The sequence below is a fragment of the Balaenoptera acutorostrata genome, chromosome 13, assembly GCF_949987535.1.
Source record: "Balaenoptera acutorostrata chromosome 13, mBalAcu1.1, whole genome shotgun sequence".
Lineage (NCBI taxonomy): Eukaryota > Metazoa > Chordata > Mammalia > Artiodactyla > Balaenopteridae > Balaenoptera > Balaenoptera acutorostrata.
The window spans coordinates 54,571,695-54,596,956 of record NC_080076.1 but is presented as its reverse complement, the minus strand read 5'-3'; the positions used below and the strand labels follow the sequence as shown (position 1 = coordinate 54,596,956).

The 25,262-nt window shown below is 44.0% G+C and overlaps 2 protein-coding genes across 17 annotated transcripts in view; one reads left to right on the top strand and one right to left on the bottom strand.

Moving 5' to 3' along the window:
- GREB1L (GREB1 like retinoic acid receptor coactivator) overlaps positions 1–19,748 on the top strand; it is a 267,385-nt gene extending 247,637 nt beyond the window's left edge. For 7 of the 11 annotated variants that reach the window (XM_057526312.1, XM_057526317.1, XM_057526314.1 and 4 more), the window contains 12 exons: positions 715–1,286; positions 1,481–1,583; positions 4,174–4,329; positions 4,603–4,742; positions 6,601–6,762; positions 6,902–7,109; positions 11,614–11,779; positions 12,758–12,985; positions 13,906–14,047; positions 14,894–15,094; positions 15,526–15,664; positions 16,986–19,748. In XM_057526312.1, coding sequence (XP_057382295.1) covers positions 715–1,286; positions 1,481–1,583; positions 4,174–4,329; positions 4,603–4,742; positions 6,601–6,762; positions 6,902–7,109; positions 11,614–11,779; positions 12,758–12,985; positions 13,906–14,047; positions 14,894–15,094; positions 15,526–15,664; positions 16,986–17,149 — 2,381 coding nt within the window. In that variant the 3' untranslated portion in view covers positions 17,150–19,748. Of the gene's footprint in view, positions 1–714; positions 1,287–1,480; positions 1,584–4,173; positions 4,330–4,602; positions 4,743–6,600; positions 6,763–6,901; positions 10,005–11,613; positions 11,780–12,757; positions 12,986–13,905; positions 14,048–14,893; positions 15,095–15,525; positions 15,665–16,985 lie in introns of those variants that run through there. The other 4 variants (XM_057526315.1, XM_057526313.1, XM_057526316.1 and 1 more) reach the window with 3 other exon arrangements.
- A 3,704-nt stretch (positions 19,749–23,452) lies between these two features.
- The window catches only part of ESCO1 (establishment of sister chromatid cohesion N-acetyltransferase 1), a 67,065-nt gene continuing 65,255 nt past the window's right edge, over positions 23,453–25,262 (bottom strand). For all 6 annotated transcript variants that reach the window (XM_057527286.1, XM_007197633.3, XM_007197634.3 and 3 more), the window contains one exon: positions 23,453–24,618. In XM_057527286.1, coding sequence (XP_057383269.1) covers positions 24,471–24,618 — 148 coding nt within the window. In that variant the 3' untranslated portion in view covers positions 23,453–24,470. The remainder of the gene's footprint in view (positions 24,619–25,262) is intronic.

The window sequence follows — 25,262 nt, the reverse complement described above, 5'->3', positions numbered from 1 at the left end:
CAGAGAGTGCCTGCAATCTTGAATGTAATGAGCTTCTGGTTTGTCCTCAAGCCAAAGAGGGGCTGATGGATTAGAGGGGAAAACATGTTTGAAGTGAATTGGCCGCAGGTGCAGGGATCTCTGGGCAAGAGCAGCATCTCGCTGGGAGGAGATGAAACTCTCCCTTCCCACGGAGCCGCTTCCCACGCTGGTCTGGGCGTCCGTGGAAGGGGCTGCACGCTGGGGAGGTATCCAGAGCCAGAAGCGTGGGGCCCTGGGACCCCAAGAAGGAGGCGAGTGGCACTGGGGCAGGACTTGGATGTGAGCCTGTGTCGGTCAGGGTCCTGGAATGAATCAGAAGGCTTATCCAAACGAGGTAACCTGAGGAGAGTTTAATACGCGGGCAGGATGTAGCCAAGGAGCAGGAGGTGGCGTGGTCGACCCCAGGGCGCCCGGACCACCACGCGGCCTGAAGACGCCGGGGAGGGGGTGGGCAGACATGGGCCCCAGAGGAAGGCCGCCCGGAGGAAGCCGGGGGCGGGGTGGGGGGGAGTACCGATTTCCTATGGCATCTCCACTGCCCGACCCCACGCAGGATCAGGGGAGGGGAGGCGGGGGCAGGACGCTCTGTAATCCGCGCGCCGCCTGGACCCCCAGCCTCCAGGCCGGTCCCCCCTGGCAGGGGCGGCGGTGACAGAGCGGGCGCGCGGCGGGCTGTTGTCCGTCCTCTTTCAGGCTCCATCATGGAGAACGGGGTGAGCTCGTCCAGCACCGCCGACAAGTCCCAGAAGCAGCCCCTGACCCCCAGCTTCCGGAGCCCGGCCAACAGCGTGGGGCTGGACGAAGGGGTCTCGGCGGGCCTGGCGGGAGCCGGAGAGACCCTGAAGCAGGAGTGTGACTCCCTGGGCCCCCAGATGGCGAGCAGCACCACCTCCAAGCCGTCGTCGTCCTCGTCGGGGCCCGGGGCGCCGCGGTGGCCGGGACAGCCGGGGCCGGGCTGCCGGGGCGCGCACGCCGCGCTGCCCCCGGTCGTGATCCTGTCCAAGGCGGCCTACCGCCTCCTGGGCTCGCGGCGGGGCGGCAAGCTGCCGGCGTCCGCGGCCCTGCTGCCGCACCCCGACGTGGCCTGGGCCAGCCCCCTGCGGCCGCTGCTGCCCGGGCACGCGAGCGCCGAGGAGCAGTCCCTCTACTACCGCCGCTGGACCGCGGCGCGGCCGCACCACGCCGACCACGGCAACCAGCCCGACCCCGCCTCGGGCGCGCGGCCCTGCCATCCCCGCCGCCTGCTGCTGAGCGGGCCCCCGCAGGTAGGGAAGGGTGCCGGGGGGCGGGGGACTGGGGCCTCCGGAGGAAGGGCGCGGGGGAGAAGGGGGTCTCTCGTTGGGGTCCGGTGGTCGGGGCACGGAGGCCCCCCACTCCGGCAGGGAGACGCGGAAGAGCCCACGTGTGAAATCTCTCTTCTCCTTTCCGCCCCTCTCCTGCCTAAACCTCTCTCCACCAGGTGGGGAAGACTGGCTCCTACTTGCAGTTCCTGAGGATCCTCTTCCGCATGCTCATCAGGCTCCTGGAGGTGGACGTGTACGACGAGGCAGAGATCAACACCGGTGAGTTCCGAGCCGGCCGCGTGGGTATTAACACCACAGCCGGAGCTTCCCGCGTCCTCCTGGATGTGTACATCCACTCATGGGCAGGGTTCTCGAGAGGTTAAAGGTCAGGAGCCAGCAAAGAGTTGTAGGCAAGCTGTGGCCGCGTTGAGCTCCCTGAGGTCGGGGTGGGTCTTCTCTTTTGACCCCCATCCCCTCTGTGTTCTGTGCGACGCTGGGCAAAGAGGTATCTCGTAAAGCCCTGTCAGGTGGGTTCACTGCTCAGATGGTCAAACTGTCCAGGTTTAAAGTTCAAGTGCGGTGGTCTACTGCTTAAGGGTCCAGGGCATGTTTTATACTCTGGATAACCAGGTCTTTGTTGGTTCGTCAGAGTAGACGTTATGTTTTGCCTGCTGGCTCCGAGGGAAGGTGTGTGGGTTACTACGACGAAAGGAAAACTTCTAGGAGCAGAACAGAACCCTGGTGCCGTAAACAACCCCTTGGCACTGGCAGTAAGACGCAGGGGCTGGTGCTTGACAGACTAGCCTGTGCCTCCTGCCTGGCTTCTTGGCCCTTCCACCCCGGCTGTCACCTGTGAAGGAGGCAGTGCCGCTCTGCAGCCCGTCCAGCACGGCCAGAAAGGGGGCATGAGCAGGGGTCAGCCAGCATTAGCTCTGCAGCCGGGGGAGTGTGGCTTCAAACTATGGCTTCACATCTCAGAACAGAATGACCGTGTGCTGGAAGGAACAGGGAGGGGCAGGGGCAGGAGAGAGAAGCGGTAGTTCTTCCCAGGCCCCTCAGAGATGAGTCCAGAAAAGGGAAAGGCCTTGTCATCTTCCATCAGATTAGCCCTTGGAGACCTCCCCTCACTTGCTTTTCCTGAATAGTTGGATCTGTTCTGTGACCAGCCCAAGGGACTAGTTTAGTTCAGAACAAGACTAGGTAAAATCAGCCATATTTAATCATTTTACTATGGCTTTTGGCTCTATTTCCATCCTCACCATGATTCCAGACACAGACACCCACAATTCCATCTTCCTATCCACATCTCCTTGTTTGTGTCCCCAGCTGAGCTGTACCAGACCCCCAGGCCCACCACAGAGGGGACTGAAACACCCTGGGCTGCATGGAGCGGACTGGGCCCCAGGGGCAAGGGCAGAGCCAAGCAGACGAGGAATGAAGGGCCCTCATCCGCTGACTTTCCCCCAGGCTCCTTGGCACTGCAGGAGAGTGTTGCCTTTACTTTTCGCCTCAGATCCTGCTACAGGGCCTACAGCTGTGAGAGTCAAACCTGGCCTTTGTAACGAGAAGCACTGTTAGTTTGGCTTTATTCCTTCACCCTCATTTTAGTGCAGGTGAATGCAGTGGTGCTCTGGAGAGGCACAGGGACGCCTTTTTTAAAACTAGAATAAGCTTTAATTTTTAAATAAAATGCATACTTTTAAAATAAAACTTTAAAAAAATAACTTTTTAATAAGTTTATTTTTGGCTGCGTTGGGTCTTTGTTGCGGTACACGGGCTTCTCATTGCGGTGGCTTCTCTTGTTGCGGAACACGGGCTCTAGGTGCTCAGGCTCAGTAGTTGTGGCGCCCGGGCTTAGTTGCTCCACGGCATGTGGGATCTTCCCGGACCAGGGCTCGAACCCGTGTCCCCTGCATTGACAGGCGGATTCTTAACCACTGTGCTACCAGGGAAACCCCTAAAAAAATAACTTTTAAATAAAATGCTCAGCGATATAAAAATAAGCAGTATTGTGTTTAAAAGGTAATAGCTGTAATTCTAGTCTTTAGGCCTTTTTTGTTGTTGGAATTTCTTTCTTCGTTTCTTCCTTTGAACGTTGTCTTCAGCTTGATCTTATAGTTTTTAGTATTAATAACAAATATCGTCTATTGGACACCCACCATGTGCCTGCCACTGTCTTAGCACTTTCGATATGCCATCTGGAATCTTTACAACAATCAGGGGACCCTGAGAGGTGAAGGTGCCTGCAGGTGTGAAGTCACAAGTGGTGGGGCCTGGATTCAAACCCAGGGTCCCAGGCTGTCAACCTGGACTGCATATCGGAACCACTTAAGGAGCTTTAAACACCACGATAGGTGCCTGAGTTGATGAAGAAGGTTCTGGGCAGTGTGGCCTGGGCACAAGGATTTTACAAGCTCCGGGTGATTCCTAATAAGCAGCAGACACTGAATCTTGCTCGGTGCGTCCCTGAAATCTCTTCAGCATCAACGTCTTAAAACCCTACAACTAAAACTCTAAGACAGAATTCAGATCATCCAAAATTAAATAAGATTTTAAGGCAATTTGGGGGGCTGGGGAGGGAGACCAGTTGATCTCCTAGATGTGGAAGTTTGTGGACTGGGTGTGCAGAGGCTAATGATGGGGACCAGTGAGGACAAGCGTCTCTCCCGGCGGGGGTCTGAAGGGACAGTCTGCTTCCCTCTACCCTGGACACGGGAGCTCATTTTTCAGAAAGGCCTTTGTCCACCCACCTGGGCGGACAACATACATACATACAACTTTCCATCCCTGACACCTGAGAGAGAGGGAGGGAGGGAGGCCAGTCGGTCTGGTCTGCCTGCTCTGTGCACTTTCTTTCTTCTTGGCCTAGATCACAGCGAAAGCAGTGAAGTGAGCCAGTCAGAGGGAGAGCCCTGGCCTGACATCGAGAGCTTCAGTAAAATGCCCTTTGACGTCAGTGTGCATGACCCCAAGTACAGTTTGATGAGCCTGGTATACACTGAGAAGCTGGCAGGGGTCAAACAAGGTCAGTGCAAGTGGAGCCTAAAGGTCAAGCATTCACCTAAATGAGGGCAAGAGGCCTGGGGCACTTTAATCTTTGAGAGCGGCTTCGTTCATTCTCCTCTGCTTTTCTCTCGTTTTACACACATACATGTCACCTTTTCATTTTCGTAGCTGCCTCTCAGGGCGTAAGTTACAGAATCCTGGGAAAAGCCCTTCTGGGGAGTGCGGGACTTTCTTCCTAAGCATAGGGGCTTCAGGCACATCACGGGAAGGTCTTTTGCCCCTTTATACACAGAAGCAATAAAGGAATCCAAAGTTGAGGAGCCCCGGAAACGAGAAGCCGTGTCCATGATGCTGACCAAGTACGCGGCCTACAACACCTTCCACCACTGCGAGCAGTGCCACCAGTACATGGACTTCACCTCTGCCTCCCAGGTGCCGCCCCTTTGCCCTTGCCTGTTACCCAATGTGGATCTTGTATGCAAGAGAGGAAAAGTCCCAGTTTCAAGCCCTAGACAGAGGATGGCTTATATATGAGATGGGGCTACTCATTTGTGAGCAAAATGCATGAAGCAATTGATTAAGATGATTTGGGTTTATTAATAAAGGATTATGGGCGGGGGAGGGTGGGTGAAAGAAACTGAGTTTGTGTCTTAAGTCACTTCATCAAAATGGTTACATGTGTCATGCTTAGATTAGAAAGTAGCTGAGGTTGTCTATCTGTGATCCTGAAAAAGCTGGATATTACAGTATGTTTGGAAAAAGGGTCTTCTCCCTCCTTTGGGTTGTTGATGAAAAGGGTGCTATTTACAAATTTGTAGGGTGCGTCCTTTGAGCTGTGAACAAGTCTGTTGATTTGCAGAGACCTAGTCTCACTCTTACACCAGCGAGTGATGGTTTTGACCATAGGCATACAGAGGAGTCAGTGTTTGCTTTTTTATTTGGAGAGAACTGAGAGGTAGGAACACAGAAGGTGAGCAAATACCCCATAGCATTTAGCTTCTTATTGGCCAGAGCGTCTTTAAGCACAAAAGATGGGAAAGGCAACCAATGATGGTCATATCCAGCGCCTGTTTGGGGGATAAGCTCCATGTTGCTTTCCCCTACTTTACCTTCTTGACTTCTATTATTTGGCTCTGAACACCTAGAACAACTCTTCCTCCCTATAGGATGTGCTGAGTGGATGCCCCCCAGACTTGCATCTGCTCTGGAGGACCAGGTCTTCACTCTTTCCCCACAGGGTACTAGGAGGGATATACTGATCATTCTGCTCTTCTGGTACAAGTTACCTTTTCATACCCCATTTGTTTTCTTGTGTTACTGAAAACTTTTGGTGGGCTAGTTTGAAATCAGTTCACAATGCTTTATAGAATATAGAGAATTCAAGTCCCCTGATCTATAAATCATCGGTTTTTAGAACATTTATTAAAAACCCTCTATTTAAATAGTTTCTGTGTGATTACAGTACTCACTAAGTAGTAAATTCCGATACTTGCAAAGCAGAATGAAGGAGAATTTAAGGGAAGAATTACAATATTATTTCTCTATGAATGTAATATTTAGGTTAAAACTCTTGGGAAAACTACCTGGGTTCTAGTGGCTGCTGAAAAGTGATGATATCTTTTCATTAAGCCAAGTATTGTCTGCATTGTAAAGACCTTTATTTAGTCATTCACTGAGATGGGTTACTGAGAGTGTGTGAACGTATCAGCAATTTAAAAAATAGGTTAGGTTTATATTTGGCTTGGATGAGTCAGAGGTCCCTCCTGGAAGCCAGAGTTCTAGGCTAAATGACTGTTCAGATATCTTCAGCTTCCACTGTAGCCAGGAAAAATGGGGCCACAGAGGCATTTTAATAATGTCAGTCTTTATAGTTTACTTAGAAAAATGATATTCATTTGACCTGACCCACACAGAAGCGTTTTCCCCCATCACTGGGCACCTCTGGGAATGTTTACGTGGCAGGACATCCCCTCGGTATATTGGACCTCCGTAGGACTGAGCAGCAGTGGTTCTAAGAAGGAGAGAAATGCAGATAGTTTCCAGCAACAGGTATTTCTCCACACACGGAGAGGCTGTGTAGGGGCAAGATGCTTGGCTCTCTTGTCAGCGGCAGCCACTAAAAGATGAGGTGTCTGCCTTTCCAGCCCTCTCGACACTGCACGCACAGCAGGTCTGGCGGCAGGCAGAAGTTCAGGTTAGTTTGCCTCTCTCAGTAACAGCCTTAACGAGTGGCCTGGAGGTTTGCGAACCGTGAGTTTACATTCCCTCCCTTTCTTCTCTGCAAACGCAGATGTCCGACTCCACCCTTCACGCCTTCACGTTCTCTTCCTCTATGCTGGGAGAAGAGGTGCAGCTCTATTTCATCATTCCCAAATCCAAAGAGAGTCATTTTGTCTTCAGCAAGCAGGGCAAACACCTGGAGAGCATGCGGCTGCCCCTGGTTTCAGACAAGGTGGGTGATAGCATCTGGACACAAGGACTGACAGGCCTCAGGTACTAGATCAGGTTCTCTAAGCTTCTTATATCTAAGGGTTCTAATTTCTCTTTTTGGTCTCTGGTCCTTTCTTTCCCTTTTTCTTTTTCTCTTTCAGCAGAATTTGAATGCGGTCAAGAGCCCTATTTTCACTCCTTCCAGTGGTCGCCACGAGCACGGACTCCTAAACCTCTTTCACGCCATGGAGGGCATCAGCCACCTGCACCTGCTGGTGGTTAAAGAGTATGAGATGCCGCTGTACCGCAAGTACTGGCCCAACCACATCATGCTGGTGCTTCCTGGCATGTTCAATAATGCAGGCGTGGGTAAGGGGGCCCCCAGGTGGGGGGGAAGGGCTGGAAAGATAAACTGAGCTCCATTCCCCAGGCGTGAACTTTCAGAGGTTCCTCTGCCCCTGGATAGTGTCTTGCCCTGCAGACCAAAGGACTTTTCATTCCTCTTTAAATGAGTTTTCATTTCTCTTTATCTGCAGTTTTGCAGAATTTTTAACTTCTGAGGACTAGTAACCAAAGAAGTCACTGGTAGGTTGAGCACCCTGGGAAGGATTGGGACTCTTCCCAGTATAGGCCGCAAACGTTCCTTGCTGCAGGCTGGCAGCAGGAACGTCACAGTGAGGAGAGTCTGAGGAGGGGAGTTAGTTCACACTCCGGTCTGGAGGGATCGCTGAGGGTCATCGCTGATCTTAAAGGCACACAGCTAGTTCTTGGGGGCTCTGTACAGCTGGAGACTGGAAGCACCATCACTGCCTACGGCCGTTACCTTAGAAGTGCCTGGAAGAAGTCTTTCCTGCTTTTCCCCAAGGAGTTTAAGAGCAATGGGCTGATTTCTCAGAGGCGGCACCTGGTTGTTGAGTGTATTGACAGAGCTGGGGAGGAACTGGAGAGAGCGGTCTAGAGCTCCTTCATTTACCTCCTGAAGGCAGGAAACCTCCACATGGACCCAGTGTTCTAGAGCTCTACTGTCTGGTCACTCCCTGCATCTAACTCACTTCCCATTGGCTTCTGTGGGTATCTCAGTGCAGAGTCTCAGAAGGGCTGAGGATCAAGAACTTTAGAGGAAGAACATCCAGCCCAGAGCTGGAGTGAACACAGAAGAGACCTGAGTAGTGCCCTGGACCCACACAGGCCTCCTCTCCAGGTCTCTCTCTCCCTTTCTTCTTAGGCCTCTTCCGTTCTTGTTCTCCATTCCATTCCTTTTCATATCCTTAAACTTTAGCCTTAATATGGGATTAAAATATTTTCCAAAACTGGTTTGTTTTGAATGCAATTTTATTTCCCATGTTTATCACAATATCAGATGACTTAGGACTTTCATGTATTTCTGGTCCTTTATCCTCCCCCAAACGATAGATCTCCAAACTATCTAAAATCTTCTTCTATATGCATAAGACCCTCAAACTACACCTGTCTGTGCCTAACTGACCTTTAGGAGAAAAAGTTCCCTCATCCCAGATCTGACTGAATTTGTTTAGTGCCAGTTTTGTCATTTTTGTAATAATCTGGGCAGAGAAACCAACATATATGCAAATAAAATAAACACAAATTAAATTTTTTTTACTGTGGTAAAAACCCACAAAATTTATCTTAGCCATTTTTAAGTGTATGGTTCAGTAGTGTTCAGTATATTCACATTGTTATGCAACCAATCTCCAGAACTCTCTTCATCTTGCAAAGCTGAAACTCAGTACCATTAAAGGCTAACTCCCCATTTTTGTTATCCATTCACCCGCTAAGGGACACTTGGTCTGCTCCTCACCTTTTGACTGTTGTGAATAATGCTACTATGAACATGAACACAAATCTCTTAAAAACCCTGCTTTCAATTCTTTTGGGTATATACCCAGAAGTAGAATTGCTTAATCACGTGGTAATGCCGTTTTCAATTTTTTTTGGAATTGGCATGTTGTTTTTCATAATGTGTGTACCATTTTACATTCCTACCAACAATGCAAAATGATTCCAGTTTTAACACATCTTTGCCAACACTTGCTTTTTCTGGGAATTTTTGATGTTGTTCGTAAGCATCCTAATGGGTGAGATGGTATCTTATTGTGATTTGATTTGCATTTTCCTAATGATTAGTGATGTTGATCATCTTTTCATTTGCTTGTTGGCTATTTGTATATCTTCTTTGGAGAATCTATTTTTTAGTAAAGATTTTATTGTTGTTGACTTGTTAGGAGTTCTTTATATATTCTAGATATTAACCCGTTATAAGATAAGGTTTGTAAATATTTTCTCCCGTTCCATAGGTTGCCTTTTCACTGTTGATTGCATTCTTTGTGCAGAAGTTTTAAATTTTTATGTAGTCCAGTTTTTTTCTCTTGTTGCCTATGCTTTTGGTGTCATATCCAAGAAATCACTGCCAAAACCAACATCATCAAGCTTTCCCCCATGTTTTCTTCTAAGAGTTTTATAGTTTTAGCTCTTTGATCCATTTTGATTTTTTTATATAGTATAAGGTAAGGGTCCAACTTCATTCTTTTGCATGTGGATATCCAGTTTTCCCAACACTATTTGTTGAAGAAACTATCCTTTATCCATTGAATGGTCTTGGCATTCTTGTCAAAAATCATTTGACCATATATGCAAGTGTATGGGTTTTTTTGTTGTTTTTTTAATAAATTTATTTTACTTATTTACTTTTGGATGTGTTGGGTCTTCATTGCTGCGTGCGGGCTTTCTCTGGTTGCGGCGAGTGGGGGCTACTCTTGGTTGTGGTGTGCAGGCTTCTCATTGCGGTGGCTTCTCTTGTTGTGGAGCATGGGCTCTAGGCACGCAGGCTTCAGTAGTTGTGGAGCATAGGCTCTAGGCGCGCAGGCTGCAGTAGTTGTGGCACATGGGCTCAGTAGTTGTGGCTCGCGGGCTCTAGAGCGCAGGCTCAGTAGTTGTGGCTCATGGGCTTAGTTGCTCCACGGCATGTGGGATCTTCCCGGACCAGGGCTCGAACCCGTGCCCCCTGCATTGGCAGGCAGATTCTCAACCACTGTATCACCAGGGAAGCCCCAAGTGTATGTTTCTGGGCTCTATATTCTTATTCCATTGGTCTATGTGCCACTACTACACTGTTTTGATTACTCTAGTTTTGTAATCAGCCAAGTGTGAGACCTCCAACTTTGTTGTTCTTTTTTCAAGATTGTTTTGGCTGTTCAGAGCCCCTTGAGATCTCATGTGAATTTAAAGTTGGATTTTTCTATTTCTGAAAAAAAAAAAAACCTGATATTTTGACAGGGATTGTATTAAATATGTGGATTGCTTTGTGTGATATTGACATCTTAACAGTATTACATTTTCCAATCCATGAACATGGGATGTCTTCCCATTTATTTGTGTCTTTAATTTATTTCAGCAGTGTTTTGTACTTTTTGGTGTACAAGTCTTTTGCCTCCTTGGCTTAACATTTATTCCCAAGTATTATATTTCTTTTTATGCTATTGAAAATGGAACTTTTCTTAATTTCCCTTTTAGATTGTGGTTAGTATATAGAAACACAACTGATTTGTGTGTATTGTTTTTGTGTCTGCAACTTTGCTGAATTCATTTATTCTAAGTGTGCGTGTTATCTTTAGGGTTTTCTACATATAGGATCATGTCTGCAAAGAGATAATTTTACTTTCCAACTTGGTTGACTTTCATTTCATTTTCTTGTGTAATTGCTCTGGCTAGGATTTCCAGTACTATGTTAAATAGAAGTGATAAAGGTGGGCATCCTTGTCCTATTCTTGATCTTAAAGGAAAAGTTTTCAGTCTTTGAGCATTGAGTATGTTAGCTGTGGGCTTTTCATATATGGTCCTTATGTTGAGAATGCAAACTGTTATACACAATGATATTGAAAGGTAGATTTTCCTAAATCCTAGTATTACCCTTGATCTATTCAAACTGTTTTCCTGGCTCCTCCATAGACTTAATGGGTTTTTTTAGCCTCTTTATTTCATTATCATCTACATTTTGTTTCATTTTAGGGTGGCCCACTCATAAAACCTGGCTAATTCCTGATGATCATCATCTTAATAATCGCTAACACTCACTGAGTACTTACCAAGTGCTAGGCACTGTCCTGAGCACCAAACAACAATCCTATGAAGTAGACATTATCATCGCCTTCTTACAGGTGGGGAAGCCTAGGCACAGGGGAGTTAACTTTTTCACTGTCACACAGCTAGAAAGCAGTGGAATCAGAATTCAGACCGAAGCAGCTTGGCTCCAGTCTTTTCTCTTACTTTCTCTGTACCATATGCCTCTTACAAAAAAGCAGACCTAGGGAAAGGATACCAGTTTCCAGAGTCTTCTTCAAAGACACTGCTGCCAGTTTCCTAAAGGTGCCTAAAGCAGGGGACACATTAGTGTAAGTGGCATACCCACTATTGCAGCCTTGGTGGCTCCCTAGTGCAGGACATGCAAGTGGCTGCTGCTGAGAATCTAATCATGGCCCTAAGAAACCAGTAGTAAGTATCTCCTCTATGTGGTATCCTTTGTCCTATCAGGGAAGCTGGATTCTTGCAGTACTCCTCAAAGTGTAGTTCATGAATCACCTGCAAAGACATCTCTGGTTTCTGGCCCCTCATCAGACTTACTAGAGTGAATCTCTGGTGGTGGGCTCCAGGAATCTGCATTTTAAACAGACTTCCTGGGTGATTCTTATCTACACTGATGTTTGAGAGCCACTGCTCTGAACATTTGGTTGACCCCCATCCATGTGCATGGTCACCACGTGAACACGCATGCTTACGGAGAGAATGTGAGCTGTGTGCAGGGCCTCAGCCAAGCCTGAGCGAAGGATGTACAAGCCTTGGTTGTGTTGCCTTTCAGGTGCTGCCAGGTTTCTTATTAAGGAGCTGTCATATCACAACCTGGAGCTGGAGAGGAACCGCCTGGAAGAGCTGGGAGTTAAACGCCAGTGTGTCTGGCCTTTCATCGTTGTGATGGATGACTCGTGTGTCCTATGGAACATTCACAGTGTTCAGGAGCAGAGCAGGTAGTGGTGCTTCCTATGTAGTTCTAGGAGTGTGACACAGTGCTATGGAGAAGACCCTCTCCTTGGCTGTCATTGCACAGGGAAGTAAATAAGAGAGGTACAGCTTTCCAGAGCAAAACAATCATCTGTGAGACTACTCTCACTAGCACATTTTGTGGTGGCTTAGGAATTTTTTAATTTAGACACTCAGCCTACCTTTAAATTCCTGGACCATTTGTGCATCACAGCTTAGGTTTGCTATAAAAGTCTGTTGAAAGACACTATGGTTTATTTAGAAAGACCACTGGCTTCTGAATCAGGAGACCTGCTTTTTAGCCCCAGCTCTGCTTCCTAACTATCTGGATGAAAAGGGAAAGTTCCTTCACCTCTGTCTCAATTCTATCACATATAAAATTATGGCTGGGCCCAAATCAGTGGTTCTCCTCCTGGGGCAGAGGTGACAGGAATCCATGAGGACCGTGAAATGCTAAGCCTGGAGAAGTCCTATGCAGTAAATGGCCCCGAGTATTCACAGCCCCAGTGAAACACTGCCAGATGGTCTCTAGGCCCTTCCAGCTCAGGCATTGTGATTTTGTGCCCTTGTTTCCCCTGTGGATTTGAAGCCAGTGAAGTTTTCAAATATTCCTTTATTATTCCGTAATTACCAGAACTGGGAAGTATACTTGTGTGCTTCTAATCTCTGGCTACCTCTCTTTGGTGACTCCCTGTTCATTACTCACTTTGAAATGGGCTGGATTTCACTCTCTGCCTTTAAGTGGTCAACCCGGCCCCCAGAAGGCAGCTTCCCTAGGTTAACAGTGACAGGCAGCATGAAAACCGAGCTTGACATCCTTCTCCATTCCAGACTAATATAAAGTCAATCAGCTAATTGTATCCTTCAGGTATTAATACTGTACAGTGCTGTTAGCTCTTCATAAGTGACCCTCTCTTCAGTAATACTGAGTGGTATCTTATGTAAACTAACTCTACATTTCATAGCCAGCCCATGGAAACAGGAGTTTCCAGTAAGAATGTGTCCTTGAAGAGTGTCTTGCAGCATATTGAAGCAACACCGAAAATCATCCACTACGCAATCCTGGGCATACAGAAATGGAGCAGCAAGCTGACTTCTCAGAGCCTGAAGGCCCCGTTCTCTAGATGCCATGTGCACGACTTCATTCTCCTCAACATAGACTTGACTCAGAATGTGCAGTATGACTTCAACAGGTAAGTCAGGCTTCCTGGATGTATGTGATCCTGGCATTTTCTGCCCAGGTCTAGCCTCAGCGATGTTTTTATTCCTGTCTCTGTGTCTTTGAGAAACTGAGACTCTCTTTATACGGACAGAGAAAGGGGGATCACAAGCCCCAAAGTGCCCCTTCATCACCCTTCAAACTGACCCAGACCCTTAATGATAGGTGCTGCAATATGAAATGCTTAGAAAACATATTTTGGCCATCTTATTATTCAACAAGAACTGAAACAGGGACAAAACTTTTTATCAACAGAAATCAGTGTGTGGACCCATAAACCTATTCAAGATTAACCTTTCATTTACCCTCAGAACTCAGAAGGTAATCTCTTCCCTAGATGTTAGCAAGACCCTGAAATCTGGATCCTGTAGGGAAAAGCCAGCTAGCCCTGGCCTTGCCTCCTGAATAAATTATGCCCACATCTTAGAAAATCTGAAATGGCCAAGGAAGAATGTCAGAGACCATAAAGTCCCTCTTATGTCAACCCTCAACCCTGTAGCTATTAGAACATTCTGTAGCTATTTCACTTCTGTGTTTTAAATCTGGCAGATGCTTTATCCTGTTTGCAGCCAGGATTTTAAAACCGGGAGCAGCTCTGCACTCCTGTCCCACAAGAGTACACAGAATGTGCGCTCATATTTCAGTTCAGGAATGCCTAAGGCGCTGTGGAATGTCTGGGACCAGTCACCTCACTTCCTCCTTCCTTAATGGCTGTTAATGCCCAAATCAAGAGGTTCACAGGCCAGTGTCAAGAGACCCAGCTCCATGAGGGAGAAAGGTTGATTTTGTTTGGGGCTGTCTCCCAATATCTGCCACACATTTCTCTGTGTGTAACGATCACAGTTGAGATGTGACAGGTAGTCAAGGAAACCTGTCGTTGTGATTGTAATTTAGGTATTTCTGTGAAGATGTTGACTTTAACCTGAGAACGAACAGTAGTGGCCTGCTCATCTGCCGCTTTAATAACTTCAGTCTCATGAAGAAACGTGTTCAGGTTGGAGGGCAAAGGGACTTTATCATTAAACCAAAGATCATGGTAAGTTTGCAAGCGTGAGTCCACTTTTGAAAATAAGATGCTCTTTCGTTAGTATCTTTGTTATCAGGTACTGGCATTAAGCACTTGCCGCTTGATTGGAAAGTAACGCAAGGGAGCCTGTTCTTCATGTCAAATCTGCGGTCTCGTTTCCCTTCCTGAGGACTCATCTAGGGCCAAACCTAAGTTTTGAAAATTCAACAAAACTACCTTTCTTTAGATTTAAGGCTTAACTCCATCAAAGCTTTAGTTTCAAACGTATTCTATATTCTTAAACTGGCAAAGTTAACATCTTTACATTCTTTATGTAACACATGAAGGAAGTGTACATCAAGCTGCTCGCATGGTCCTTTGCCAGTCTTTTTTTTTTTTTTTTAAAGTAAGGCAGATCAAAACCTGTTAAGGGTTAATTCCATGGGCCTACCCTTTTCTGTTTAAGAGATTTACTGGTATCTCATCATTTTTAGCATGTGGACTCCCCAGTGGAGCTTAGAAACCTCTGTTTTTTTTGGTGCTGATGGGATGGGATTTGACCAGCCACACCCAGCAGCGCTGTAAAAGGCTTCCTGTTGGTTCTTACAGTGTACCTGCTAAATGCACTAACTTTCAAAGAAGCCTACTTTTGCATTTGCTCCTGCCCTTGCTGTGTATAAATTGTTAAATCCAACTGCACTATTTCCAAGGGAAAAAAATTTCAGAACCCAAGAATGACAGACTTACATTTGAGCCTGGTATCTGTCTCTGTGCTACTATTACTTGCGGACTGTTAGGATGCAATGCAGTGCTTTCCTCGCCAGTTTCACATAGTGACAGACACATTTCCCATGATCATCTTGGCTCTGATTTCAGGTGTCAGAGAGCTTAGCACCCATCTTGCCCCTTCAGTATGTCTGTGCTCCCGACAGCGAACACACACTACTGGCAGCCCCTGCACAGTTTCTCCTGGAGAAGTTCCTTCAGCACGCCTCATACAAACTCTTCCCCAAAGCTATCCATAACTTCAAGAGTCCCGTGTTGGCCATCGACTGCTACCTTAACATTGGACCAGAGGTAAAGGGGAAGGGGCTGATACTCTTATTAGATAGAGGGGCTTGTTTTGCTTCTATTAATTTCTCTCGTAACTGTCCTTTATTATGAGAAATAAAGAAGAGAGGCTTTAAATAGGTTAAAACTTGACACACAAAATAAAGGGAGTACAAAGCTTAACTAACCAGCCCATTGAAGTTTCAATAAAAAAAAGTGGGAATTCCCTGCGGTCTAGTGGTTAGTTAGCACTCTGCACTTCCACTGCAGGGGCACGGGTTCAATCCCTGGTCGGGAAGCTAGGATCCCGCGTGCCGGGTCGGGGGTGGGCGCAGAAGGTGTCTCCTTTACCTGACCCTGAGACAGCTAAAAAGGCAGGCGCTACTTCATTCAGCTGAAGTTGCAGAGGTTTTGCTTGCTTTTGAAATGCTTGTGCTATTTCTGCTTGATGATTCCAGGTGGCCATATGCTACGTCAGCTCCAGACCCCACTCCAGCAATGTCAACTGTGAGGGGGTGTGTTTCAGTGGACTCCTCTTGTACCTCTGTGACTCTTTTGTAGGTGCTGATCTTCTTAAGAAATTTAAGTTTCTAAAAGGTAAATCAAATTTAGCATCTTGCTTGTGAATGCTGTTAGTTCCCACTGGACAAAATACAGTGGGAAAGATATAAAAGAGCACTTTAACAATCATTTTGCCAGTAAATTAAATACCTTACTTTTAAACCAGGCCACTGAGTTTTTAAATGGGGGAGAGTTAAGACTAAATGCAGATAAATATAGCCAGGTTTGTGACCATATTAAATATGTTTGCCACTAGTAATTTTAGAAAGGAATGATGCAATGCAAGAAGAGAAGTGATGCTTCTCATATAATCTAATTTTAAATATTTATTTATTTATTTATTTTTGGCTGGGTTGGGTCTTCGTTTCTGTGCGAGGACTTTCTCTAGTTTCGGCAAGTGGGGGCCACTCTTCATCGCGGTGCGCGGGCCTCTCACTGTCGCGGCCTCTCTTGTTGCGGAGCACAGGCTCCAGACGCGCAGGCTCAGTAGTTGTGGCTCACGGGCCCAGCCGCTCCGCGGCATGTGGGATCCTCCCAGACCAGGGCTCGAACCCGTGTCCCCTGCATTGGCAGGCGGATTCCCAACCACTGCGCCACCAGGGAAGCCCCTATAATCTAATTTTAATAAAAATCAGGTTAATGAGGTATGATTCTGGTATAGAAGCTAAAGTCGTTTCAGTAAGTATGCACCATACAAAGAGTTAAATTTGCCTAAGAACAAACTGCAGATTAAGCATCACAAATGATCCTGACAAGATGACCTCTGAGGTCGGTGAAAAAAGTAAGGTTCATAATGCTGTGTACAGCATGCTACCATTTTTATGAGAACAGGAGAAACTGTATTTACTTCTATATGTGTAAAATACATATGGAGCTGTGCGTGTGCGTTGGGGGTGGGAGGGAGCGTCCCAGGGGACGCTCGGCAATATCTGGAGACATTTTACGTTGTCACAGGGCGGGGTGCTGCTGGCACAGAGTGGGTAGAAGCCAAGGACGCTGCTAAACATCCAACAAGAGCAAGACAGCTCCCACAGTAGAATTGTCCGGCCCACAGTGCCAAGGTTGAGAACACCTGCTCTACAGGGACACATGAAATGTTAGGACGTGGGTTTTATCACTGGTTACTACAGGGGAAGGGGGGATGTGGTTAGGAGGGCTTTTACTTTACACTCTTTCCAACTTTTGAATTTGTAATAAGTACTTTATTCAAAATAGTACAATGAACAAATCTGATAGGTTACTTTATATGTTGGTTCTCACATGTGTTAGTTTAGGGGATATAATCAGAGGGAGGTGGTAAGATTCTTTATCATTTCAGTCCCTGAGCCTAAGCCACACTTCTGCTTTCTTCCTGAAGGTGCTACTCTGTGTGTCATCTGCCAAGACCGAAGTTCCTTACGCCAAACGATTGTCCGCTTAGAGCTAGAGGACGAGTGGCAGTTCCGCCTCCGGGATGAGTTTCAAACTGCTAACAGTGCTGATGACAAGCCCCTCTACTTTCTTACCGGACGTCACGTATGAGCTTTGGAAGAGACCAAAACCAGCAAAGGGATGCCTAGGTGGGGTGGGGCAGTAACGATTATTAGGGATGTTTTTTTTCCTTTAAAGTACAATCACTGTGGAGCCAAGTGCAACATATTTGTCTCTTCTCCAAAGAACCCCCCAAATCTGACCTAGATCCTTGGGGGGCATCACTCTCCTTCAGTTCCAATTTCAGGACTTAAATTCAGGTTAACTCCACCCTAGGTAGTTATGCAATTAATTAAGACGTGGTCTGCCCACGGGAGGCTGAGGAGGATTATGCTTTGGAGAGGCCACAGGGAGTCTGCATTGTTTTTTTACTATGCTGTGTGTGTGGGGGGGGAAATTGACTCTCAGCATTAGCTAGCCTGAATGTGTTACGTGAGACTCACACCGTTGGTGTGGAATTAATTGAAGATTAACGTTTGAGGCCTGAACCCTCAGTTTCTCTTCAGATCTGTACTTTGGTACAGTATTACTCAGGGGTCTGAAATGATAGAATGTAGAAGATATTTGTATTTAAAAAAAAAGAAGTAGCTTTGTCTTTCTCTGTGCAGTGTTAGTTTAAGATTTATAATCTTGTACGTATTGAAACTTTTGGCAAAATTTCCACAGGAGTTAAAAGTTTACTATTTAAACTGAACAAATTAGTAAATGCAGAGCAGGCATTGTGTGTATTCATGTAGCTTCTCCTGGCTTAAGTTCTCTTGCTTTATCCATTCTTCGTTTTCAGTCTCTTAAGCACGCCTGTGAGAATATGAACAGTGATTAATCTTGCACAAGGAGAGCCTGATTCAGTAGTTGAGCCAATTCAGAAGCTTTCAGCAGTCACCCCACACCCACCCTGTTTGGTTGGAATTTAGCAGTTGGCACCAGCAAAGCTAAATGTCAGGCAGGCTTAGCTTCTGTGTGAAGTGGAACTAGTTTCTTTCCTGTCAAAGACTAAAGCAAAGTTTCCTTTAAAAGATACACTGAATGAATATTAGCTGCCTTATATTGATGACACCACAGAAATTGCTGAAATGGGAAACAGCGCCATAGAAAGAGAGGCTGTTTTACTTAATCCTACCAGTGGGGTGTGCGTGTGTTAAAGAAGATGCCAGTAAGTCTCTTTGACTCATTAAAATCAATAGGGGGGTCTCTGTTCAGTATCAACAGTAGGAGGCGTAAGTAAGTTTCTACAGATTTTTTACCACATATTTTAATCAAAAACAGATTTTTAGAAAATGTTCTAGAACAAACTAGGTCTATTGGAAGTTCACTCTTAAATTACTCCACTTCTCATCATTAAACAATCTGACATTTTTCTCATTAGCCCGTATGTACCACTTTATTCCCACTTTAAATGGCCATTATTAACTTGAATCGATGTCATATTTATGGCCTGAAGCCTGCATTTACTTCGAACAAATAGTGTTAACTGACCAGCTTTATTAGTTTGTGATAACAAGGAGTTTACAGCTAGTGAAAAGATGTCATGTACTAATCTGAAAATGGTTTCAGATCTCTTGGTTTTAATATAGCTACTTATGATGCTTTAAATGTCTCTTGAAATGAACAATTCCTTTAAACTCCATTTTTAACTGACCTTGAAAGAGGACCTGCCTTATAGATGCTTTAAAAATACTCAATTTTAGTACAGCAGAATTCTTGGCAAAGAGGTACGTTCTGAGGCAGGCTGATTTAGATATGAATGTATTTCAGTTGTTCCTGTTTTGTTGAAAGGGCCTAACGCAGACGATATCAAGAAACCCACTATTTGTGCAATATTCCAAAAATATTTACTATATAGGGCAAATAAAATACTTGAAATAATCCTAAAACAGTTGTACCTGGGGCTGATGGCCTCTCAGGGTTTCTTCAGGCTTTATAGCTTCATAGGCTAAGGAAAATTTTTTAAAGTAGTTACTTGACCTGAGGGGACCCCATATTAGTTAGAGCTGCACTCTGAAAAATCAAATGATTCTGATCTCTTAAATACTATTTAACTCTGGGGAAGAGAAATGCCAGAATAAAGCCAAAAGCCCATCACCCCAATGATGGAGAATTCAAATTGACCTGCCTATTCTTTTCAATGCCTATCTTACTAAGGTTTGGATCTTTTAAAATCACCTTATCATCAGTATAATTCTTTAGACAATGTTAGGTCGTTCTCCTGCAAGGATAAAATTGCACAAGCACAGGACACCATGATTGGTTAATACGTACCTTGGTGTGTTCCACTTCGAGCCTTGCCATCCCTTAAGAATATTGTGGTGTGAATGTGTTCACTAGGCCTGCATAATAACTGACCTATAGACCTGTTGAACCTTGCCACATATGACAGTTCACACAGGTTAATACTGAATGTAAACTAAAATTACAATGAGAATTGTTGTATTCAATTTTTTTGGCTGTAATTTATGCAAATGCTTTTGGTGATTTTTAGAAAAGGAGGCACCTGTGTTACTTTATTACTGTAAAATTTTCTTAACCAAAATTTGGTGAATTTCACTAGTCAGTCTACCTCACATTTTGTTTATGATTCTAAATTGTCTTAAGTTGTGTCTACAGTATGTTCTTGTCCTTTAATTTGGTGAATGTATTAAAATTCTCTCCCACCCCCCCAAAGAGAAAGTTTGTTTTCTTTACATGTTCTGGTATGTTCAAAAATGGAATGAGCTGACTACGGCAATGTCCAAGAAAGGCGAGAAGTCCACATGTCATAGGTTGGATGACTCTAAGATACTCTTCTGGCATAACAGTCCAAGAAAGTAAATATTTGTTCACTGAAAATCTGTAGCTTATCCAAAGAAGATACACACATATAAGGTATCTACATACCATGCCCATTTGCAGAGTGCCACAATTATGAATAACAGATCTAGAAATGATTATTAAAGAGATGTTAGAAATATTCATGGTACATCCCCAATCTTTTATTTTACAGATGGCAACTATACTCACTTTCGTGTCCTGAGAAGCAGACTTTGGGTTGGTAGAACTGTGCAGTATAACCCTAAGGTGTTACTCTCCAATTGATTTCTAAACTCTAATTTCACCAAGTTTTGAGAGTTAACTTGTTATTCCAGGGGAAAAAAAAATGCCTTTCAGTTCTATTATTATCAAGAGTGCTAAAATAATAGACTGATATAGAACCATAAAAGCATTCTTCAGGGCCAGAGGCCCCTGGCTGTTACCTCAGGAGGGGCAATAACTATTTTAAGTATGATGACAGATTCAGGATCAAGTAGAAACTGCCAGTGTTCCACTCCATGCTCCAAAGCAGCTGCCTTAGAAAGACTAACAGCTGTGAAACTCTGACTGCTGTACCTTTGTATTCAACTACGTAGAGCTGAACAACATCAGGGAACAAACATTCCTCAGGCTTGTCTTCAGTCATGGCAACTGGCCCATAAGCTTCCTCTGAGTCTAAGAGAATATTGATAAAACAATGAAGTACTGGCTTCCCTGAAAAAAACAAAAACCCAAAAAAGAAACAAAATAATCGTCACTAAAGATGACTTCAGGAAGAACCTCTGAGGCCAAGGAAACAGCCATTCAAACTATAAATTCTTTATGTCTTAACTGTCAAGTAGTTAGCTAAGGAAAGCATCTACGGTTGACCCTTCAACAACACAGGCTTGAACTGCATGGGTCTACTTATACACAAATTTTTTCCAAAAAAATATGTACTATAATACTACACAATCCATGGTTGGCTGAGTCTACAGATGCAAACCGCTGATATGAAGAGCCGACTGTAAAGTTACACCTGATTTTCAACTGTGTGGGGTAACCCCCATGTTGTTCAAGGGTCAACTGTGCTTCAGTGATTATGACAGCAGGTGGAATAATAAGAAAGAAAAAACAAGTTTTCTAACCACTTCTTTGTTGTTATAAGACCGAATCTTCCCTTTATCTGCCAGAAGGCCCAAGAGCCATGAGAACAGGTAGAAGGTATATGTATGCCTGCAGTCACTATCCCAGAAATCAATTTAGCCATCTTAACTGCTGGTGAACTACAGCTAGGCAGGAATGTGGCCGTGTTCCTACCCAGACGCCCTAGCTGGGCAGCCATGCAAAGTAAGCAACAATTAAAATATCACTGCATGTCTACTGTACTTACTGTTCTTACGATACATGCTTTTAGTAGATATACCAAATGCACTCTTGCATGTTACGAACTGGCAAAATACTGATTTTTATAATGCTTACAAAATGAAATAAAACCATTGTATGTCCATGCAGACAAGGGCATAACCCCTAAAAGCTCATGGTTCCTGTCTATACTGGTGGTTCCTATAATGTCCATACACTAGACATTTTTATAATGGACCAACAACTATTCAAGGGTAGCTGAGAAAAAATTTACAGGCACCTTTATATAATCAGCAATTACAGAATCAACCTGTTTCGATGTCTGTGGTCGTTAGTGTTTACTCACTGTGTCCACCAGTGCCTCCACCACTCCATAGAGACCGTTCTTCTGTCATGACTCTTCAGCCTTCAACTGTGGTGTGACAGTGTCAACCGTTCTTTGAGTCTTGGTTTCTACCACTCTCTTATGGTTCTTCCCTTGCACGTGCATTCTCAGGTGTTCCTCAATACTCTTTCCTACCCTCTCATTTCATAAACCTCAGGGTGGTGATCTCTTCTAAACCTTCAAATAACTAAATTAATAAATTTGCTTAGTTCAAACTTTTCGCAAACTCTAGATCTACATGTTCAGTTATATACCAAATAGATATTTCCACTTGGAGATTCTGCAACCACCTTAAAATTGTGAGCAAAACTGAGCTCATCCTTCCCCATCTAATCCTGCCAACCTAATTCTCCAGTATGCCCTTCTCAGTCAATTACCCAAATGAAAATTACCCTAGATTCTCCTGTCATGATCCTTCTCTGGTCAGTTATCAACTATATCAATTCTTCAGTTTTATCTCCTCAGAGTTCATCTGTCTCCTCATCTTCACCCACACATCATAGGTTTAGCTCAGTTTTCAGCAACTTTCACAAAGACTGCTACTGTAAGCTCTTAATTATCGTCTAAGTTCTAGATTCCTCACTTGTAAACTCTACCTCATGGGGTTGTCATGATAATTAAATAAAATAATGCATCACTAAACACAAGGTATGACACATGGCAAACATTCAAATGTTAAATATGATTAATAATTCTGTTCTTAGAGAAATAGCTAGATTGTAAAACTTATTTGAGGGGCTGTGTCTTTAACACAAACATGAAAAGAAACCGTTTTCCTACTAATGGTAACCTTTAAACCAACCAATAAATATAGCCTCTCTACTCCCAAGTCCCCTTGAAACCACCAAGTTTGGCTCCCCAAAGAAGCATACTATTGCTTATATGGAAATTGGGCCTGTATTACGAGATTAACAGTTACTGGGGGCTTCCCTGGTGGCGCAGTGGTTGAGAATCCGCCTGCTAATGCAGGGGACACGGGTTCGAGCCCTGGTCTGGGAAGATCCCACATGCCACGGAGCAGCTGGGCCCGTGAGCCACAGCTGCTGAGCCTGCGCGTCTGGAGCCTGTGCCCCGCGACGGGAGGGGCCGCGATAGAGAAAGGCCCGCGCACCGCGATGAAGAGCGGTCCCCGCACCGCGATGAAGAGTGGCCCCCGCTTGCCGCAACTGGAGAAAGCCCTCGCACGAACCGAAGACCCAACACAGCCAAAAATAAATAAATAAATAAATAAATAAATAAATAAGAAAATCCTTTTTAAAAAAAAAAAAAAAAAAAAAAAAAACAGTTACTGGGACATCTACACTACACCTGAAAATTTCATCCTGTTTTTAAAAAATTACGGTCCCTGTCAGGCAAACGTTGAGACCAGGGATAACTAGAAGAGTCTCAAGCCCAAAGAGAAAAGCAGTGTTGAGAGTTGGACCATCATGATGAATCAGAGGGAAATATTTACACTGCCTTACTACTCCACCCTATAAAGACGACAGAGCCTTACACCACTCTATTAATTTTAAAAGCACACATCTAAGGGTGATAAAATATATACCTGTCTGTTAATCATAGTTTAAAAGCCCTAATTTTTCGCTGGTTTTAATTTCAGCTCATAAAATTAACCTACGTTAAATCACGGTGGCGCTTCACTCTTGGGCCATGGCTCTTTATTTCTTTGAAAGAGCAGAAAATTCTCATGTTAGGATCTTGTCTTTTGGAGATGTTACTGACATACTTATCCTATGGCAAACTGGTGAAAACTACCTTTTAAGAAGCCAGTGTTTTAATCTTATTTCAAGGTATCAAAACTAACAAACTTCCTGAAAAAGCACAATAATAATACACCATTATCACATTTATCACTTAGAAAAAGCTATCAAGTATTTTATTATTTTATTCTACATTATATACAGGTCATAAAAGGCCACAGCAGTTTTTCAACATATAAACCCTTTAAAAGTAGAGGGCACTATGAAGGATAGACAAGTATCAAAATGAAGTCCAATAATGAGGGCATATACCCAGTGTAGTATTTCTGAGGAGTAACGAAGCAGATACCAAGTCCTCCATATTTAGCTTGCAACTATTCCCCAGGTTTTTATAAATCTCTTTGGGATTGTTAACAGCTGAAGTGTGCCAGTTGCCATTTATTTTAAAAAGTGAAACCAGAATGAAAGAATAAATACACTAGAGGGTACCATTCTAATTCTAGTCACTTATAGCTCTCTAAGAAGGAAAGCCTCAATTCTTTTCCACCTTCCACCTTTTGCTGCTGTCAAGAAGCAGAAAGAGAGAAATGGAAGAAAAAGTTCGGCTTTGCTTTTTTGTGAGGATTCTTTTAAATTATATACCAGACCCTTTACGAATTAGCTTTGAGTTCCTAAACAGGTCACATCACTCCCTCCTTGAGCAATACTGCAAAAACATCGGTTTCCACTCTGAAAATACAGTCTTTAAAACTATAACTGGTATCAGCAGATCAATATAAAAAAATACAGTACCAAGCTACACTGGTATATTTCCATAATTAAGAACTTCAAAATATACTTATCACTGAGACCATAGTCCTTGCATTAGTTTCAGTCCACTATGAACAATTATCTGCTGCATGTAAACATGTCTAACTATAGATAAAATACATCAATCATAAATTTCTGTAAAAGATAATAAAATATCTTCTTTAAAAAACAAAACAACAATAAGCAATTACTGCATTTTTTCCAATTTTATGAAAATGGAACAACCTTACAGTTGTTGCCAGTCCTGAGTTCACTGTAATAAAAATGGCCCTAGTTCCTGGTTAAAGTCAGCAACCAATCCATTCTCTTCAGTAGATGTCTTCTGTACTGCAGGCAAGAATTTATTTTAGGTGCTATTTTGTCCATTAATAAAATTATATACCAGAAACTGACCAGTGCCACAGTACTGTGTTGCAAACAGTTTTCCATCAGGAGTAGGATCAGAGAAAGCAATTTCTTCTTTACTCAAGTATGAGCCATATATAAAGTTACTCCTATTAAAAAAAGGGGGGGGGGAGAGTAGAAGGGTAAAAAAAAAGTATATTATTTTTAATCATTAAAATTGGAAAAACCTGTCAAATAAAATTTGAATAGACTTTAGGTAATGCTGTATATTCTAGAAACTTAAAAATAATTGTCTTATAAAAGCAATCATAGTTTTAAAAACATTTACCCAACACCTTTTCATGAATAAAAATACTCCAACAACTCTAAATAGAAGGAACTTCCTCAACCTGATAGAGTATCAAAAGGCATCAAAGTTAATGGTAAAAGAAAGACTGAAAACTTCCTCAGACATCAGGAACAGGGTAATAAGGCTACGTCTGTTCACACCTCTTCTATTAAAACAGGAAAATTAGACAAGCAAAAGAAATAAGAAGCAACCACGTTGGAAAGGAAGAAGTAAAATTATCTCTTTTTACAGATGACATTATCTTTTATATACAAAAATCCTCCGGAATTCACAAAATAACTATTAGATCTAATAAAGAATGAGTTCAGCAAGTCTGTAGGATATAAGATCGATATTAAAAAATTAATTGTATTTCTATACACTTGCAATGAACAATTCAAAATGAAATTTAGAAAACAAGTCCATTTGCAATAACACTGAAAGAGTAAATACTTAGGATTAAAT